Raw genomic sequence first — 19842 nt, 5'->3', positions numbered from 1 at the left:
TGCAGATGCTCTCTCGACTCTCTGGTTAGAGTCTCCCTTTGTCCACCTCTGAGAAGTTGGATTTCTGTCCTAGGCCACCTCCTCTGCACCCCCTCCCTGGACCATTTCATGTCCCTGGTTTCAGTTTCTTTCCATGGGCTGTTCACAGCCAGGTCTTTGTCTCCAACCCAGCCTTCTCTCTTTTTTTCTTTTTTCTTTTTTTTTTTTTTTTTTTTTTTTGCGGTATGCAGGCCTCTCACTGTTGTGGCCTCTCCCGTTGCAGAGCACAGGCTCCGGACGTGCAGGCTCAGCGGCCATGGCTGACGGGCCCAGCCGCTCCGTGGCATGTGGGATCTTCCCGGACCGGGGCATGAACCCGTGTCCCCTGCATCAGCAGGTGGACTCTCAACCACTGCGCCACCAGGGAAGCCCCCAGCCTTCTCTCTTGAGCTCCAGATCCACACACCCAGCTGAACCCTGAACTTGAACACTTGAAGGTCTGGCACGCGACTCCGGCACAGCTTGTTCAGAGCTGAACTTCTGTTTCCTGCCTGTCCCCACTGTGACCTCTAGCTCAGTTAATGACACCACCAGCCACCCTGTTACATCAGCCAGAAGTCTGAGGGCCATTTTGACTCTTTCTCCTTCCCCACATCCTGTCAGTCACTGAGCCCCATCGGGTCTGTTCTCATAAGGAGCTCTTAAACTCTTCATCCTTCCGTCCAGCCCCTCGGGCAGCGGCCGTCCTCCTGCCCATCTTGCTGCTGTCATTCCTCCTCTCTTTCTACCCCTTTCCACATAATCACAGGTGTTCTTTTTTGCCTGACTGTCATTTCCCTAAACAAAACCCTCCAGTGTCCCTATGAAATGTCTTTATTTCTTTAAAACAACAAAACAAAACAAAACTCTTCTGGCTAACAAGGCTCAGTCTCCTTCTGGCCCTTGTGAACCACCACAGCCTCACTTCCAGTTCATTAGGTGAACTCCTAATGCATTTCCCCACTCTCAGCTTAAATATCATTTCCAACTAGAAGCTTCCTCTAAACCTCTAGACTGAGGGTTGTTGCCAGTTCAGACTGCTTCAAGGGCCAGGTGGGTCAATGGAAGCTTCCAGGAATAAAACTGTGGGCCTGCTGTGTAGACAGTAGACTACATGCCCTGCCTCAGACAATCAGATCCTAGAAATGGGCCACTGGCCAAGCAGAACATCAGCTGCACTCCACCCCGGTCTGTGTTGCTTGGGTGTGTATTCCCAGAGCAGCCTGTACTTTTCCTGGAATCACCCTGGGATATGGTCATTCCTTGCCTTAATTCTCCTTAATGGATTCTTTATTTCCAAGACTCTAAGTTCCATGCAGGCGGAGACCATGACGTGTCTGGTTCATCACTGTACCCCGAGAACAATGCACAGTCCACAGTGGGTGATCACAACACATATATGGACGGGAGGAGAGGAATGAGGTAGCTTGCAGGTCCTGATCAGAACCAGACTTAGGTCTCTAGGAGCATTCTGACTGGTGCTCACAATGAGGGGGTTAGAGGCACAGGGCTTATGTGAACACTTCTCAACGCACTCCTGATGCCAGAGTTAAAACCAGGAGACCCAAATTCCCCCCAAAGAAGTTACTCAGTGTAATATTGAAGTATGTATTGGTGTAGTTTATGGCAGTGGTATAATTCATGCTGTCATCCCTCCCCACCTACTTCTTTCATTTGTCCTGCCCTGTTTCTCCTCCCTTTCTCTCCCGCTCCCTTTATTTCTAGTAGCCTCTAGTATCTCTTGAGGAGTCGTCTCTGGTGGAAATATGGGTGCATTCAAGGGGCCAGCGGGTGGCACTCTGGGACTGTCTGACAACTGGCCTTTTTTGGGTGTTCTGGTCTCTTTGTTCAAGTTTATAAAGTAGGCAACTGTTAGGCAAGATTTCTTTCTGAAACAGAAAAGCCAGTTTTTGACTGAAAAACAAAAACAAAAAACAACAAGAAAATAAAATTAACAGAGTTGTCAAATCTTGCTATATTTCCTTTAAGTGGATTCACAGAAACTTAGTTGCAGGGGTTCTCTGAGGCTTCCAGACCAGAGGTTTTTCAAACCTTAGCATTATCTGTGTGAAAACACAGGGTCCTAGGCCCCATCCAGAACACAAGTTGGAACCTGTGGGGTTAAGGCCAGGAATGTGGTTTTTTATCTACTTTTTAGGAGTGTCTGCTTCTGCTGGGCCAGCTTGGGCTCCAGTGTAGACACCACTCATCTAAACCAGTGTTTCCCAAACTCTGTGTGCATGCAGATCACCTGGAGATCTTATTGAAATATAGACTCAGATCCAGCAGGTCTGATGGGGACCTGCATTCTGCATTTCTAACAAGCTCCCAGGTGATACTGAGGGTGCTTGTCTGTGGACCACTCTTTGCAAAGCAAAGATCCAGGGCAGGGGCTGGCAAACTGACATATATGCTCCAGCCAAATCCAGCCCATCACCCATTTCTGCAGATAGTTTTATTGGAATACAGCCATGCCCATTCATTTACACGTTATTACCTGTGTCTGCTTTTATACTATGACTGAGTTGCCTAGTTGTGACAGAGGCCATATGGCTCACAGGCATTTCCCGTCTGGCCCTTTGCGGGAAAAGGTTTGCCCATCCCTGATCTAGAGCTCTGAAGCCCTCCCAGATGATCCAGTGAAAGAGAACTCCCTGCCTTATAGGATAGTCCATATCATATTCGTACAGATCTTTAGGAAGGTTTTTCTTTGCTTGTAACTTGGTTCTAATTCTATTGACAGGAGTCTTTTCTTCTTTCACACACAAATGCTCTGCTTGCCATCGTCTCTTTTACAGGTCTCTCCTCCCTTTAGGTCCCTTTCAGAATGTCACCCAGCACGAAGCCTGCTGCCTTGGGTGTCTTCCCTTGAGTGCAGAATAGAATGACATACCCCCTTAATTCTCTCTCCTTTGTAAACTGCCCATGGAATGCATCAGCCTTTCTGGGGAGCTCTTCACTCATTGGACTTCCCATAATTGAGGTTATCTTTAAATGCATCACTATCCAAACAACATGCATTCAAGAACCCACATCTTTCACGAATCCTTATATATCGCTTCCCCTATGGAATTTGTTCTTGGTTTACCTGCTTCCTGCTAACTGACCCTTAAACGTTAGGGTCTCATGTCCTCCCTGGTTCTCTTGTCTTCTTCTCCGTGTTCTCCTTGGACGATCCCAGCCATGTTCTTGGCTTTGACCATCTATAAGCTACCAAATCCAGAGTTGCGAGGACGGCCAGGTTGTCTTCTTTTTTTTAGTTATGTTCGACACACCTCCACCAGGGCAGTGCCTTCACTACACCTCCACCACCCCTGCCTTAACTACAGGTATCTCGCGTTCAGACTCTCATCTTCTCAGATCTGCCTCACTCCCCTCTGCTGTGAATCTTTTCCTCCTTGTTTCTTTATTTCAACTACTGGTACCACCACCCATGCCCCCATGTAAGCCAGAAACCCAGGATTAGCCTTAGTTCTTCCCCTTTTCCATCCATCACTTCCAACTGGGCACTAGAAGGTGTGTTTCCCCCTCTGTGGAGTCTCAAGTCTGTCTTCCTCTCCCCACTGCTGCTGCCTTAGTGCTTATCACTTACCCCCTCTTTGCTGCAGTAAGCTCCTGCCTCATCTCTCCTCTCCAGTGTCTTCCTTTCTCCACGGCTGTAATGATCTTTCTAAAATAAATTCCCATCATGCCCTCCACCGGCGGCTTCCCATACTGTGGGAGCTTCACAATTCGGTCCCTGCTTCCCCTTTGTATGAGTTTCCTAGGACTGCCGTGACAAATGACCACAAACTCAGTAGCTTGAAAGAACAGAAACGTCTTCTCTCCTAGATTTGGAAGTCAGGGTGTCAGCAGAGTCGGTTCCTTCTATGGGGCTCAGAGGGGAGGGTCCATTGCCTGCCTCTCTGCTAGTTTCTGGTGGTGGCCGGCAATCCTTGGCGTTCCTTGCCTTGTAGATGCATCGCTCCAGTCTCTGCCTCTGTCTTCACATGGCGTCTCCCCTGTGTGTCACTGTGTGCTTAGAGGGGTACTAGTCACTGGATTAGGGCCCACCTTAAGTTAGTATGACCTCATCTTCGCTAGTTACATCTGCAAAAACTCTGTGTCCAAACAGTGTCGTGTTCTGAGGTTCGGAGTGGACATGAGTTTTTCAACCTACTACACACCCTTCCAGCCTCAGCTCTTACTACTTCCTCAGCTGTGGGCTTGCTCATTTACTTTGGTGCCCGGGATGGGTGAGAATTCACCAGGTAGACAAGGAGAAAGAACTCTAGACAGAGGAAAGAGGATGTGTGAAGGGCCACAGAGAGCTGAGTGTTAACATAATAGTGGGGTTTTTTTTTGGCTGCATTGGGTCTTTGTTGCTGTGCATGGGCTTTCTCTAGTTGCGGCGAGCAGGGGCTACTCTTCGTTGTGGTGTGCGGGCTTCTCACTGCAGTGGCTTCTCTTGTTGTGGAGCATGGGCTCTAGGTCTGCAGGCTTCAGTAATTGTGGCACATGGGCTCAGTAGTTGTGGCTTGCAGGCTCTAGAGCTCAGGCTCAGTAGTTGTGATGCACGGGCTTAGTTGCTCGGCGGCATGTGGGATCTTCCTGGACTAGGGCTCGAGCCCGTGTCGCCTGCATTGGCAGGCGGATTCTTAACCACTGCGCCACCAGGGAAGTCCCCATAATAGTGCTTTATGAGTTCTTTGTTGCTGTTGTTTTGCCTCACTGTACTTTAAGACAGAGCTCTGACGTTACCTCTTTTACAAAGCCTTCCCTCACCTCCCCAAGGACATCTCTGTTCCCTCAGTACTACATATTTTGTGATCATCACTTTTACGTTTTGATTATTTAATTATTAGCTGGTATTCCCACCTGACCTGTGTGGTCCTGGGGCAAACTGTGCACTTCCTCTTTGGGGCCATGCTCCCAGCCCACTGCCTGGTACCTGGCAAGTGCCCAGGAGATGTTTTTGAATGAATTTACCCATCTGCATTTAATCGCATAAGCCATGATCACATCCATTTCACGGGAGGAGTCGCTCAGTCCTAATTGGATGCTCCTTTGCCTTAGATGAGCTAGAGGGGATTTGAACATGCAGGGGGGCTGGGACGGATCCCCTCCAAGGTCCCTGTCGTCTGGAGGGTCTGTTGTTCTAACTACAACCCTTTCCAGAAACAAAACAAGATTTTAAGGCAGATAAAAAAAAGAGACTTTTCAGTCTCTTTTCAGAGACTGAAAAGTGTACCAAGTTCTTGGTTTCACCTCGCTATGAGAAGCTTCACCAACTTTGGAATAGCTCAGCACTAACTAACATGGGCATCGTACAGGATCATGCAATCATAGCTTTGAAAGACGCCAAGCATCTCAGAACTAATTGGGAGTAGACAGAGCTTAGAAGCAAAGCCGTTCCCATCCAGCAGATGTACTCATAAAGCTCGGTAGTTTTTCCATGTTCCTTATTTGGACAAAAGGATTTTAAAGACTCTAATTTAATGCTTTTTTTGGATTCTGATTTCATTTGAATTCATTTTAAAGCCATCTTGCTGCAGATTCACTGCAAATCACCTTTTTGTTTTTGATGAAAAAGAAAAAAGAGGTTTAACTATGGAGAAAAACTAAGAAACAGGGCATTCAACTATGTTCCCCTAGAGGTGATCAAGGTACAAGGATATTTTAGAAGAAAGCAAACACCTTTAAACATTCACGTAATACCTTTAAACATTCATTTTTCAAATTGCAGTGAGCTGTGTTGAACCGTTCATTGGTGCTAATTATTACACCGTTGGCATGTTAGAAAAATTGCTACAGACTGTAAACAGTCACTTCCTACTTCACAAGAACAGTTCGAGATAAAATGCTATTATTCAAATAGCTTTGAACGAAAAGTGACTTATACACATATTCCACAGCCCCAAGTTAGAAATAGTGTTCCCTCTGTGGTTCCCAAAGGAAATGTCTGGTTCTTTCAGTTATGGAAGCAGCACAAACTCTACGTCACGCAATTAAATTTTTATACTAATGAGCACCCTTCAGAGTGACTAGGGTTGAAGGAACGCTGCGTTTCAGTGTAGCCAGCTATGAATTATGTAGCCAAAATGCAGCTAATCACAGCCTGTTGTGTGTGTCATTGTGTAGCAGCTCTTTGCAAATTGGATTAATAGTTTTGAGGACCCCATCCCATGCCAGAACCCCAAAGGGAAGCAGCTACATTGGTGAGGGCTTTGCGGAGTTTCTGAGCCATTTGTGCTATTTCTCTTGCCCTTGGGGCAGGGATTCCTAAAGTGGGCTCCATGATAGCATCAGGAAGTCCACGAACTAGGATAAGAAAACACAGGGCAGCTTTATTTTTTATGTACTTCAAGCTGAAACTTAACATTAAAAAATATGTATGTAAGTAGGCAAGAATCTATAGTGGTATTAGTGCCATGTGCGACTGTCGCCAACAGAAATCACAGCTATCTTAGAGTAATTTTTACTCTTCATCACTTCAGAGTTACTGTGTTGTTGGACCATCTGTTAGATCCCATTAAATGTGTTGACAAAGACGCACATACAAATTTGTCTTTTAATGTTGTGACAGCTGTATATCAACATCATCCATTTCCTTTGCGAATTCATGTGGTATTTTATGCATTTTAAAACGTTATTCTTCATGAAAAACAAGGAAAGACTGAGGAGCTGTCACAGAACCAAGGTGTCTAGGGAGACGTGACAACAAAATGCACTGCATACCCTGGATGGGATCTTGAGACAGAAAGAAGACAATAATGGGAACACTGGAGAAATCCAAATAAAAGCCTGAAATGTAGCTCATGGTAACGTGCCAACGATGGTTCCTTCGTCTTGACAAGTGTGCCATGGAGATGTCCGATGTCAACAGAGGGGAAAACTGGATGAGGGTTATTCGAGAACGCGCTGGACCATCTTTGCAACTTTTCTGTACATCTGATCTATAGTGAGAGTCACACTCTTACTTGGTCTGCTGCCGGCTCCCAGAGAGGTCGGGGTGGGAGTTTTGTGTCAACTCAAGGCCATCGTAGCCTCTTCCTGTTACAGCTCTGAGCAGCTGTGGAGAGAGACCAATCCAAAGGTAGGGAGGAGTTTTCCAGAGAAGTAAAATAATTTTCAGTGTATTATGGTGAAAGAGGCATGGTTCTGGGATCAGAAAGGTCAAGCTTCATATTCTGTCTCTATCACCAGCTTTGTGCTCTGTGGCCAGAAACTGCTCTGGGCGTCCTCTTTGCAAAGTGAGGCCATCGGCATCGGCTTTGCCAGGGTCATTGTGAGGATTGAAGATAACATGCCCATTCAGTAGCTTTTCTGTTGGTTTTAGCTGCTGTGTTTTAGTGCCTACGACGTGCCAGGCACCTTGCAAAGCATTTTTCATAAATTATCTAATTTAATCTTTATAACACCTGTATTACGCGACCATTTGATAGATAGGGAAACTGAGGTCAGAGGCTCAGCAACCTCTCTGCGAAGACCACTAAGCTGAGTTTAATTTCAGATCTGTTCTGGCTGCAGCTTCCTGCGTCTTCTCTGAGGCTAAGCCTTTCCTTACTGCCCTGCAGACCTGGTTACTGGATGCTCTTTGCTCTCTCTGACTTCTGAATCCCCTCTCATTTGTTTTGAATGTACATCTAGATCGGGTTGCTCCCCTCATGACTGTCACCCATTGTGGTTGGCTTCTCCAGGCTTGAGATTATCTGGCTGTAAAATGAGGATGTTGGGTCGTCCTCACGGTCTGTCCACTATGGAAGTCCGTTCTGCATTTTGTGAATTTTACCTGCTTGTTTCAGCTGTTTCATGGGGTGATTACAGGATCACTGAAGCCAACATTTTTCTAATTTGTTTTGAGCAACGTTATGCATTTCTGTCATTCTCCCAAATTCCAGAGAGGAAAAAAACAGAGTTCTAAAAGCCTTAGTCACCTCCTAAAACCATAGCAATTAAAAAAAAATAAAGAAGAACCCAGAGGCCACTGTGACATTTACATGTTCCTTATTTGCGATTTTGTCAAGGGATTATTCTAAAGGACAGGGGAATGATTTTATTTTTTTGTTTCCTTCTGTAATTAGGGAGGAGACACCATGTGTCACCATGTAGCTAGCTGCCAATGATTTCAAATTAAAGTCTATCGAAGTGGAGGGGAAAGGTAGTTACCAGTGTCACGTATTACCTGGACAGGTGAATTTAGCCATAAGAAGTAGTTATTGGGTAAGGAGCCTGACTTTCACAAGCGATGTGGGCATGCACTTTTGTGTCAGAATGAGAAAACCGCTAGCAGTGCTTAGCATGGTTACTTCAGGGGGTGGTCTGTTGATCCCGTGATTCGCTCTCTTATTTTTCAGTTTTTCCCCTACATCCTGTTGCTGGTGGCGATCCTGCTGTACCTTCCCTCCCTGTTCTGGCGTTTCGCAGCTGTTCCTCATCTTTGCTCAGATTTGAAATTTATCATGGAAGAACTTGACAAAGTTTACAACCGCGCAATTAGAGCTGCAAAGAGCGTGCGTGACCTTGACTTGAGAGACGGTGCCTGCCCAGCTCGAGAAGTTAATGAGAACCTGGGGCAAAGGTAACTTAGCCCCCAGCAGCTGGCCCATCAGGATTTGGGATATGAGTTAGCAGCCCTTCTCCTGCCCATCTGGGCTTAGGGTTCTCACCACCAGTACATGGGGAACTGTCATCCGCCTGGTGACCCCCTTTGGGAGCCAGGAAGGCCCACTGCCCCAAATCTCACCCTCACCTGTCTGCCCCAGCACCTGTCGTCACATCAAGAGTCCTTCCCTTATGGAGTGAAGCATCACTGTCTCATGTTCTCAAATGCAGCGCTGGTTGCTTTGGCCTACCCCTTCATGGAGAAGCACAGAGGATTATGAGGCCCCTGAGCACAGAGAACAGATGTGAGGGAAATGGGGAACAAGTAGACAGCGCCTTGCTTTTTTCACATTCTTGCTGTGGTTTTTGTTATTGACAATAGCAGTAATATTAATAGCTCAGACACTTGAGTTTTCTAAATTACATTATCTCATCCTCAAAACATCATTACAGGTAATGACATTTATTTATCCCCCCCCCCTTTTTTTTTCTAGGTAAAAACACTGTCTTATAGCTTTAGGTGGGAGACCTGGGACCTGGACCCGGTCTGTGGGCCCGCAGGCTAAACCCACGCCCACACAGCTGTTAGCCTTCTGCTGCTCGCCTCTAGGAGGCATATGTGTTCTGGTTAGGCTAGAACGATTTTCTTTACCTTATTCTAGACATTTGAATGGTCAATATAGGTTAAAAAAAACCGCAGCAGAATAAGAACTAGCAAATTTATTTAACAGACATTTAACATTCACTAGGTGCCCGGAGTTGTTCTAAGAATTTGCAAGTAGAACATTTAATGAACTAGACCTTCCTTAAAATATTAAGGGGGGAAAGTGTTTTATTATTGCTTTTCCTTCTTTTTTTTTTTTTTTAAAAAAAAGAACTTATTTTATTCCCTGGTACTCTAGTGAAGTTACAGGTAGAGAAGTACGGGAGGGAAGGCATTGGAGATTTTCGGTGTGATACTGTTGAATGTGTTTCTATTTGACAGTCTTGGTTAAGGGTTTAACTTATTTTTATTTGTTTCTTTTCAGTTTGTGGGAGATATCGGAAAGCCACTTCAAGTACCCAATTGTGGAGCAGTACTTAAAGACAAAGAAAAACTCCAAAACTTTAATTGTCAAGTACATCAGCTGTCGGGTGCTGTCACTCAGCATTATACTGTTAGCAGGCGTCTACCTGGGCTATTACTTTAGCCTCTCCTCCCTCTCGGATGAGTTCATCTGCAACATCAAATCTGGCATCCTGAAAAATGACAGCTCTGTCCCCGATCGGTTCCAGTGCAAACTCATTGCCGTCGGCATCTTCCAGTTGCTCAGTTTCATCAACCTCGTGGTGTATGTCGTGCTGGCTCCCCTGGTGGTCTACACGCTGTTTGTTCCATTCCGACAGAAGACGGATGTTCTCAAAGTGTATGAAATCCTGCCCACTTTTGATGTTCTGCATTTCAAGTCAGAAGGGTACAACGACTTGAGCCTCTACATTCTTTTCTTGGAGGAGAATATTAGTGAACTCAAGTCGTACAAGTGTCTTAAGGTTCTGGAGAATATTAAAAGCAGTTGTCAGGGCATTGACCCCATGCTTCTTCTGACAAACCTTGGCATGATCAAGATGGACGTGGTTGATGGCAAAAATCCTGAGCCCGTGGAGATGACGGCAGAGGAGCAGGGGGACCAGACGGCAGATCTCAAAGGTAGGCTTAGCTCTCAGGGTGGCAGCTGCGGAAGCCCGCAGAGCACCTCTGCAGCTGCCTTTTATGAATGACTGACAGTCTTTACCCCTGCCCACCACTGGTTTTTTTCCTGGTGTGGTTTGAGGTGAAACCCCTCAGTGCTGGGAGAGAGAGGGGAAAGCTTTGGTGCTGCCCCAAATTTCCAAAGGAAAGCATCTGTGCTTTCTCTGGGCTGTGCTGTCTTCCTTCTCCTCATTCTCTGTCTTTCTCATACTCCATCTCTTGCTCAAGCATTCTTCTCTGATGTCATTCTTGCTAATTTTTATCTTGCTTTACTGGCTTTTCTTCCTATACTGCTGATCGTCTTGTCTGTCATTCTCCATCGCTTACAAAAGGGGCTGAGAGTTTATTGATTTAACTGTCGCCCTGACCCAACTTCAGCTGCTCTGCAATGAGGCTGATTTTAACTGGGTAAGGCAAAGACCAGGAGGTAGATTTATAGCAGAAGTTAATTAGTGCCGACGGGTCCTGCCGAAGGACTTCTGTCATAAATACTTGTTTTCCGTTTTGACAGATTTGAATGTACACAATGGAACGAAAATAAATAATGGAGAGCAGAATGCTCGACAGAGACTTCTGGATACTTCTTGCTGTTGATTTTTTCCCGTGAACTTCAGATCAGCAACCTGGGCAACATGGGATTCATTTTGGCTGAAGAACCTCTGGCAGGTACCCAGCTGGTTCACAGTAGATGGTTCTCAGCAGAGATACTGAGTATGTCTTACTGAGTCCCTGGTGAAAACGATGGTCAACAAAACGTTGTGGAGGATGGTTCATGCAATTCCTATGAGACAACGTGGAGACAAGTAAGCCACAGCAAACGTAGATGTGTACGTCATCGTCAGACGGAAAGTGGAAAGACTAATCCTAGTAAGAGTAACAGACCTTTTAGTGCCTCAGAGAAAAACACCTTTATGTACAGATGGTGCAATGAGCCTCAGAGCTACTGGAAAGCAAGGACTTTGGGAGTATTTTTTGGGTTTTTTTTATGAAATAATAATAAACATGTCAGGGTATAATTTAATATGAATCTTGTCCATGTCCTAGTGACCGTTGGATGAGAAAAATATTCACTCGCTGACTGTGGACCCATAGGTGGATCTGCTCCTGGCAGTATCCTACATTAGAAGAATTGCCGGAGACTCGACTGTCGTACACCGGGCTCTGGACCCTGCTACCTGTCAACCTTGACCAACTGAGGTCCTCTAACCACTATGTGATGCCCTCGGCTGCAAAGGGCAGCGGACCCAAGTGCTGCTCTGGCTGAGAACTTTGTTAATAAGATAGCATCGAAAGGATATTGTGACTTCCATACAGGAGAGAATGCTTCTGAAAGAGCCCAGTGGGGAAAGCTGAGCATACAGAACAAGTTAATCCAATCACTTTGGAAGAGGTTGTCTGCAGGGAAGTCCTCTGTAGTCAAAAGCATTTGAGACAGGATGTTACTTAAACAAATTCACAGAACACAGAAGGCTTAAAGTGAGGGACATTTTGCCTATTACAATCAGAACGTATAAATGACATCTGCCACATGGGTGTGCTTGGAGCCAGAGCAACTTCGCAGTTTATTTATATTTAAGAACATCTTTTAAAAATTCGTTTAAATTTAGAATCGTGTGCGCCTGCCGATGCAGGAGACACGGGTTCGTGCCCCGGTCCGGGAAGATCCCACATGCCGCGGAGCGGCTGGGCCCGTGAGCCATGGCCGCTGAGCCTGCGCGTCTGGAGCCTGTGCTCTGCAATGGGAGAGGCCACAACAGTGAGAGGCCCGCGTACCACACACACACAAAAAATTTAGAATCGTGTGATGTCAAAATTGAGGCCATTCGGGAAGAACATTCTAGCATTGATGGGGAATTATAGAATAAATGTTACAAATGGGTATATAGTGTATCACCCAAGCATTGTTTCATAAACATTTAAGGCTGACCCAGAATATCAAAAACCTTTTTCCAATTCTGATCATGTAAATAGATCCTAACTATGTTTACATTTTATACAAAATTCTTAAAAATGACATCTGTGGACCTCCCTGTTTTTATTCTTAGAAAGTTAATACATTGCTTAGTGAATAATCCTCAGGAGCTTCAAAGTTTATGGATGGCTCTTAGGGACAGTTGTTTACCTAATCTAATTACATAAGCTGCTCTCCACCTTTCAGAATATTCACAAAAGCAGATTTTTTTTGTGCTTCTGTGATGGTTTCTGAGATGGAAAGCTAATGATAAATATCCAGGATGCAATCGGTGTTTTAAATTATTCTTACTGCATAATATTCATTACCATTGAATAATAGTGTGACTTAGAAATGTCAGTAACCTAAATTATTAATTTTGCTGCATTTTTATATCACTATATCTGGGATGTTATATGCAGTTCTCTACACTGGTTTCTTTTTATAATTTGAAAATTTTCTGAAATATATTTTTCTGTGCTATCCTTTTTTTTTTTTTCAAAAAGCCTCAACTTCTTTATAGATAGCCCCTAATTTATAGTTTGAAGTGGTAAAAGTAGGTACATTATTTTAGGAGACCAGGGACTCTCTAAGACCTGTCACATGTAATTCTTTAATTAGAGCCCTTAACCTCTGCATCCCCCCATCCCTACTCTCTGAGTTCCAAAAACATCTATGACGTCCCGGACATCACGCTAGTGACTGGCTATAAGGATGTGAATAAGGCAGGTTCTCATCTTTGAGGAGTTTAGAGACTAATAAAAGCCAGTGAAGACAGAGGCAGGTATCTAAAGGAAGAGTGACCACACTGAAGGCCCTTCCAGAAAACTCCCAGCAAATGCTCTGTGTTCTCAGGAGACACCATATTGTTTTTCTCTTTCCCATCATTTCTGTAGCTGATGGTTTCGAGAGTCTAGTTACAGTTCTTCCCAGAGGTTCTTTAGCCACGTATCCCCCAGGCTGAAGCTTAAACAAAACAATAACACAGATGGTGATTTTGAACAGAAAGTGCTCCAATCACCTTTTGTACCTTACTTGCAGGGTTTGGGGAACCCAAGCCTTGGGGTACTTGATGCTGTCCATGAATAGTCATGGCACTAAGAGTCTGATGTGGATGTCTGATCATACATTTGGGCTTGAGAAAAAGTGTTATTAGGAAAGTTAACTCCTCCATCCACTGCTGGCTTAGAGGGAGGACTACTTTTGAGGTGGCAGATTTCCAAGGATGAGGAGTCATCATTGCTTTACAAAAGGGGGCAGACAGATCCTCAGTGACCACCGCCAGTAGTTGCTGACTTTGTTTCTGGCCTGTATCTTCCTAACAAACCACCACGAGGCCTCTAAACCAGACTTGTAACACCAGCGTTACAGCTGGGGCTGGGACTGATGGTTCTGACAGCAGTGTCCAGCTCCACATTTAATTTCACCAAGGGACAGGCAGAGACCCTCTAATATGGAGGCTCTTAAACTTTTGGGAGCTTACAAACCCCCCTTGTAAGTATATTCTTTAAAGCTATGGGCCCTCTCCTCAGATATACACACAACACTACATACACCTTCAAGGGTCATCGTGGTCCACGCACCCCAGGTTAAGAAGCTGTGCTGTAATGCCTGGGGACCGAGCTGCACAGCAGGGAGGCTCCCGTGGCCCTTGTGGAAAGCTTCTGCTTTCGACAGTAAGTCTCAGCTGTACATTTACTTAGTGAAACCACGTTTGCACACTTTTGAATGAACTGTCGTCCCCTTTGAGTAACTGACATCATTTCCTAGAGTCAGACTGAAAAAGTCAACTAAAAGAGCCGGTGGGGTGGGAGCAGTAGCTTGAAGTGATCAGGCAGCTGGCATGGACTGCTATTCTCTCTCTGGCCACCAGAAGTGATCTTATTCCAAACCCAAGTCATTGTCTCTGTGCAGCCAGCCTCACTGGAATGTGGGGAGGGAGGGCATACACCTGACCTGTAAGATGCTTTGTCCTACTTTGTAGTCGTCCTGGGAGAATGCGAGAAACGTCCCATTGTATGGCGGGTCTGGTTGCATGTTTGTGTTTCATGTGTGGAAGCTTCCTTCCTGTTCTGAGTACCCTCTCCTTTCCAAAAATGAGCTAAGGTGGGATGGCAGGGCACCGTGGGCATTGGCCCTGTGAGAACTGTTCAGCTCTTAGAAGTGGATTGTTGCACAGCATTTAAAATGTGTCCGTGTTGGTTTCTTTTGCTTATCTCCAGGATAAATCGAAGATCTAGGAGGGTGGGAGCTTTTACCCATTGCTATATCACAAGCTCCTGAAAAACAATGGCTGGCGTGTAGTAGGCATTCTGTAAATATTTGAATAAATGAACACACCGTTATAATAAATCCTAGTTTGTGGGCAACTGTAATTTGATTTTAAAAGGCAAATGGTCCTCTGCAAGGGAGGGGAGGCTCATTTGGCCTCTTGGTGGAGAGAGGAGTAGTTCTGCAAATGAATAGGTTTCTGCATGTAAGTAGTGACGATTTTTAGCTTTTTATTGTGGAGTAAGTTGTGATCACTTTCCAAGTTCAATACAAGTTCAGCGTTGCCTCGCAATGATTAAGGCAGTTGAAATTATAAAGGTCCTTGTCTCGGTAATTTCCCAAAATAACCTCTTGAAAAGGGATGTTGAAATGTGTAATTGTGAGTAATTGAGGTTTCATCTGATGGCACTGGGATGAAATGGCTCCTTCTGGGCAGTCATTGGCATTTTCGCCCTATTTTTCACAAGTAAAGTGAAACCTTCGAAAAAGGTTGGCAAAGGTGATATTGTGTCATTTGTGGAATATAATAGATAGTAATCCGTGATTGATTTGTCCTGCCTGCTTTAGGTGAAATGTATTGTTTCTGGGTTCTCTTTTTAGCTGTAAAAATACTTTGTCAGTTAAAGCATGCGGTTTGATTGGTCATTGTTCTTCAAGTTCCTGAAATTTATAAAAGTTTCTTATGCCTTGAGTGCCTCCCCCTGCCCCACCAGAAGAGGAAGAAAGAATTCCACAATGTCTGGGCTTCCCTGGTGGTGCAGTGGTTGAGAGTCCACCTGCCGATGTAGGGGACACGGGTTTGTGCCCCTGTCCGCGAAGATCCCACACGCCACGGAGCGGCTGGGCCCGTGAGCCATGGCCGCTGAGCCTGCGCGTCCGGAGCCTGTGCTCCGCAACGGGAGAGGCCACAACAGTGAGAGGCCCGCGTACCGCAAAAAAAAAAAAAAAAGAATTCCACAATGTCACAAGCGTTTCCTACAAAAACTGAAGCCATCTGCTCCTCTTTAACAAGTTGGCTCTTTTTAAAGCACCAGAATGACAATTTCATGGTATTCTATAATGTGGTGCTCTAGGCGTAAATTCTTTCTAATGACTGCATTTCTTCAAAACTTCTAAAGAAAAATAAGTATGTTCTTTCTGCTATGTCATTTGGTAAGAATGATTGGTTTCTATTCCACAGAGGTTGAAGGATGGGAACAAATTACGGTCTTAGAAAATGACCTTTAAAAAAAACCAAGAACCTTGAAAGCTCTGCATTTGGGTGGTTATCACTGTTATATTTCATATTTCCACATAAGTCAGCTGTCCACGTCCTATATTCTGAGCATGCTGACTTCTGTGTAAGGAGAGTTGAAAGGCTGCAAATCAAGGCTGCTGTGTCTATACATAAAAGTGAAACAGTGTTTTTGTTCTGCACTGTCCTGTCTACCTAAATAAAACTTCTTTTCTAATGAAAAATGTGTCTTAATATTTCTCGCCTTCTCTTCAGGGAAGGTGTAGCAGAAGCTGAGTTCTGAAATGTCTTGAGGCACATTCATCTCTGCTGGATACACAAAATTCAGTAGGCTTCATGGCACATATTAAAATCCAGTTGTCAGTAACTAAAGGAAAAAAGTCCTTGATGAAGGGCCCACAGATTCTGGAATTTCTAAAGCAGAAACCAGATGCTTTCTGATTGGGAATTGTTTGCCTGGGGTTGGAGAGGCAGGAAGAGAGGCTGTATACTGCCAAACATGGGTTGGCCTGCCTCCCTCGCTTAAGAAGGGGACTCCCTTGTACAATGGTCAATTAACACAATCGACTGTTGTGGGTAGTAAATCAGCTGCATGAACTCTTCATAGAGTGCCTGCCACATAGTGAGTGCTCCATAAGTGCTAGCTGCGACTGTCATCACCTCCTCTAGCTCCCCCACTGTTTCCTGGGGTGGCCCCCCGGGAACCTGGGAGGTTGTATTAGTTGTCTCTTGTTCCATAACTCTTTACTATAATCATGACAGCTTAAAGCAACACATATTTATTATCCAGCAGTTTTCTAGGTTAGAAGTCTGGACATGGCTGAGCTGGGTCTCCTCTCCAGCGTCTGACAAGGCTGCAATCAAGGTGTGGATGGGCTGCGTTCTCATCCGGAGGCGACTTTGGGGAAGGAGCTGCTTCCAAGCTCCCTCGGCTTCTTGGCAGAATTCATTTCCTTGCGATTGTCTGACTGCTTTTTCTGACCATTGGCCGGAGGCCACCCACAGGTCCTGGCATGTGGGTTTCTCCAGCATGACTGCATATGTCATCAAACCCATAGGACTGTCTCTCACAACAGGAAGGGCAAGCAGCTGAACCTGAGTTCAGTAACAATAGTAGACCTCCCCCCACCTCAGTCTATCCAGTGCCAGCAGAGCTAGATGAAGTGAGATGGGAGGGAGAGCAAGGACAAGTGGGGGTGAAGACGTGTGTTTTACTCCTCTGAGCACAAACTGCATGTGCTCAGGGTCATTCTTTCTCCTCCAACCAAGGCCTTGATGATGGAGGGAAGGAAGTGTAGTAGAGTCCCTCCAAAAGGGTTTTCCCACAAATGAGCTGGCTAAGTCACAGCCTCTCACTGCCCAGGTGGGAGACATGAATACTCCATGTGCTCCCTTGGCAGGATCAGACACTGGACAGCTCCACAAAGAAATCTCTGAAGCCCGAAGTGGAAGGAATTTGGGACTGGATGAGCCAGCTTCTGACATCTCCCTTTCCATACCAAGGCCCTATGGTGGAAGAGAAGCTTGCAACTCTGGGGTCAGAGGAGAAGTGGAGTCGAATCTTTATTTTCCTGCTTAGAGCTCTATGACCTCGGTGAGCCTCAGGTCTTTCATCTGTAGAATGGGATAGTAATATCTCACAGGACTTTTTTTTTAACTTTTAATTTGGAAATAATGATAAACCCACAGGAAATTGCAAAAGTAGTACAGAGCGGTCCCCTGTACTCTTCACCCAGCTTTCCCTAATAGTAATATCTTACATAATTACAGCATAATATCAAAGCCAGGGAATTGATAGTGGTACGCTCTACAGACTTTATTCAGCTTTCACCAGTTTTATATGCACTCCTGTGTATGTGTGTGTGTGCGCACAATTCTATGCAATTTCATCACACGTATGGATGTGTGTGACCACCACCACAATCAAGATACAGAACAGTTCGATGGCTACAAAAGAACTCCTTCATGATACCCCTTATAGCCACTGACCCATCCCCAGTCTCTGGCAATCACTAATCAGTTCTCCATCTCTATAATTTTGTCATTTCTAGAATGCTACACATATGGAATCATACAGCTGTTGACCAATAAAAGAAAAAAGCACAACCTGAATGTTGAGAATTGTGTTTTATTCAAGGACATTCTGAGGACTATAGGCTGGGAAAGCAACCTCTCAGATAGCTCTGAGGGAGTGTTTCAAAGAGATAAGGGTGGAGCCACAATACGTAGGAGTTTGTTGCTGAGAAAAAATGTAGTAAAACATCAAAGATTATTGTTAATCACAAAAAAACAGACATCTCAAGTTAATGATTTTAGTGCTTTTCTATATATGAGAAGATGCAAGGGTTTGGGCTCATTGAAATTATTACTTTCATATGCACCTTAACTATCTAGGGCCAGTGTCCTGTATTCCTCCATTCTGAATTCCCCTCAGGGCACACCCAGGGGCAGCTGCAGTGCCTGATGGCGCTATGGCCAGGACATCCTTTATTTACTGAAATGGTGGGTGGCATTCTTTGTCCACACAAGATACAACCTTTTGAATTGGCCTTTTTTTCACTCATCTCAATGCCACCCAAGTTGTTGCATGTATCAATAGTTTGTTCCATTTTATTACTAAAGAGTATTCTGCACAAGCTTGTTTGAGGACCCCACAGAATAGCACAAGAGTAGCACAGACCAGGAAGTCACTAGCACAGGGCTCAGTAAATGTCAGTTCTTCTTTCCTGGCAGCTGATTCTGAGGTCTTGCTGAAGATGGACACCAGCTTGGGGCAGCGATCCCCACGGCCCATGAATTCAACTCCCCCTCAGTTTGTCTTTCTGCTGGATAAACCCTATGGTCAGAGAGCATCTAGTCCACTCTTTCCTTTTAGAGCCGAGGATAGGGGAGGAGGAGAATATAAGACCCCAGGTCCTGGATGCTAAGCCTGGGGCTCCCTTCCACTGCACTGTGCCTGCTACCCGGCCTGCAGGCTACGCCAGGTGGCCAATCCCCTGCTTGGCCCTGGGGCAATCTTTGTTCAGCACATCAACTGGGGAACTGGGCTCCTTACCAAGCCGGTGAGTCACCCCTGAGCACCAATCAGGTTAAGGCAGGGACCCAAAGATGGTGAGCTTTTCCCTAGATACAAAGCTCTGATGAGGATGAAGACTTCATGACTTCAAACTCTGCTCAGCTGCAAGATGAGACAGGAGTTCACTCACTCAACAAAGGCTTCTCAAACTCCTACTGGGACCGATGATGGGGACACAAAGTTGAACAAACTAACAGGCCTCAACTTCATGGAGTTTCCTGGGATCGATGGTGACAGAAAAGGGAGGGGGAAGCCAAGGAATACTGTTGCCACAAAAATAGAAATGAGGTTTTTTCCTCTCCTGATAACCAGGAAAATAAAGGGAACAGTGAACAGGCTACCTAAACTGGCCTTAGTTAATCAATCCTAGTTTTATTTTAACTGTTACTAATCTGTAGTGTCTGTAGTTAGATTTGTCCTTTACAAAGCTAACCTGTCATCCCTAATCCTGTGTAATTTAGGTAGTTTACATCCTGCACCTGGTATTTATTCTTTACTCTCCCTATAATCTCTTTTTAAAAAAAATAAATTTATTTTATTTATTTGTTTATTTTGGCTGCTTTGGGTGTTCATTGCTGTGCGCGGGCTACTCTTCGTTGCGGTGCGTGGGCTTCTCATTGCGGTGGCTTCTGTTGTTACGGAGCATGGGCTCTAGGAACGCGGACTTCAGTAGTTGTGGCACTTGGGCTCAGTAGTTGTGGCTCACGGACTTAGTTGCTCCGCGAGCATGTGGGATCTTCCCGGACCAGGGCTCAAACCCGTGTCCCCTGCATTGGCAGGCAGATTCTTAACCACTGTGCCACCAGGGAAGTCCCTCCCTATAATCTCTTGTAGCAAATCACCCCTTGTAGCTGTTTGCATTTCAGAAAGGAGATCGCAGACTGGTAACCCAGAGACTAACAGACCCAGTTACCAGGCTGCCAGACCCAATTATCGGGTTGCCTTACTCCAGCAGTGATTGTTTTGAAATAATGCAAGGA

At 45.3% G+C, this 19842-nt stretch overlaps 1 protein-coding gene across 1 annotated transcript in view; it reads left to right on the top strand.

Annotated features, from left to right (window-relative positions):
* Positions 1-15986, top strand: part of PANX1 (pannexin 1) — a 38837-nt gene extending 22851 nt beyond the window's left edge. The window contains exons 3-5 of the mRNA XM_060104446.1: positions 8355-8578; positions 9630-10288; positions 10842-15986. Coding sequence (XP_059960429.1) covers positions 8355-8578; positions 9630-10288; positions 10842-10924 — 966 coding nt within the window. The 3' untranslated portion in view covers positions 10925-15986. The remainder of the gene's footprint in view (positions 1-8354; positions 8579-9629; positions 10289-10841) is intronic.
* The last annotated feature ends 3856 nt before the right edge of the window (positions 15987-19842 follow it).

This window comes from Mesoplodon densirostris, chromosome 7 (assembly GCF_025265405.1).
Source record: "Mesoplodon densirostris isolate mMesDen1 chromosome 7, mMesDen1 primary haplotype, whole genome shotgun sequence".
Lineage (NCBI taxonomy): Eukaryota > Metazoa > Chordata > Mammalia > Artiodactyla > Ziphiidae > Mesoplodon > Mesoplodon densirostris.
The sequence above is the reverse complement of the archived record's forward strand: the minus strand, read 5'-3'. Positions and strand labels throughout refer to the sequence as shown.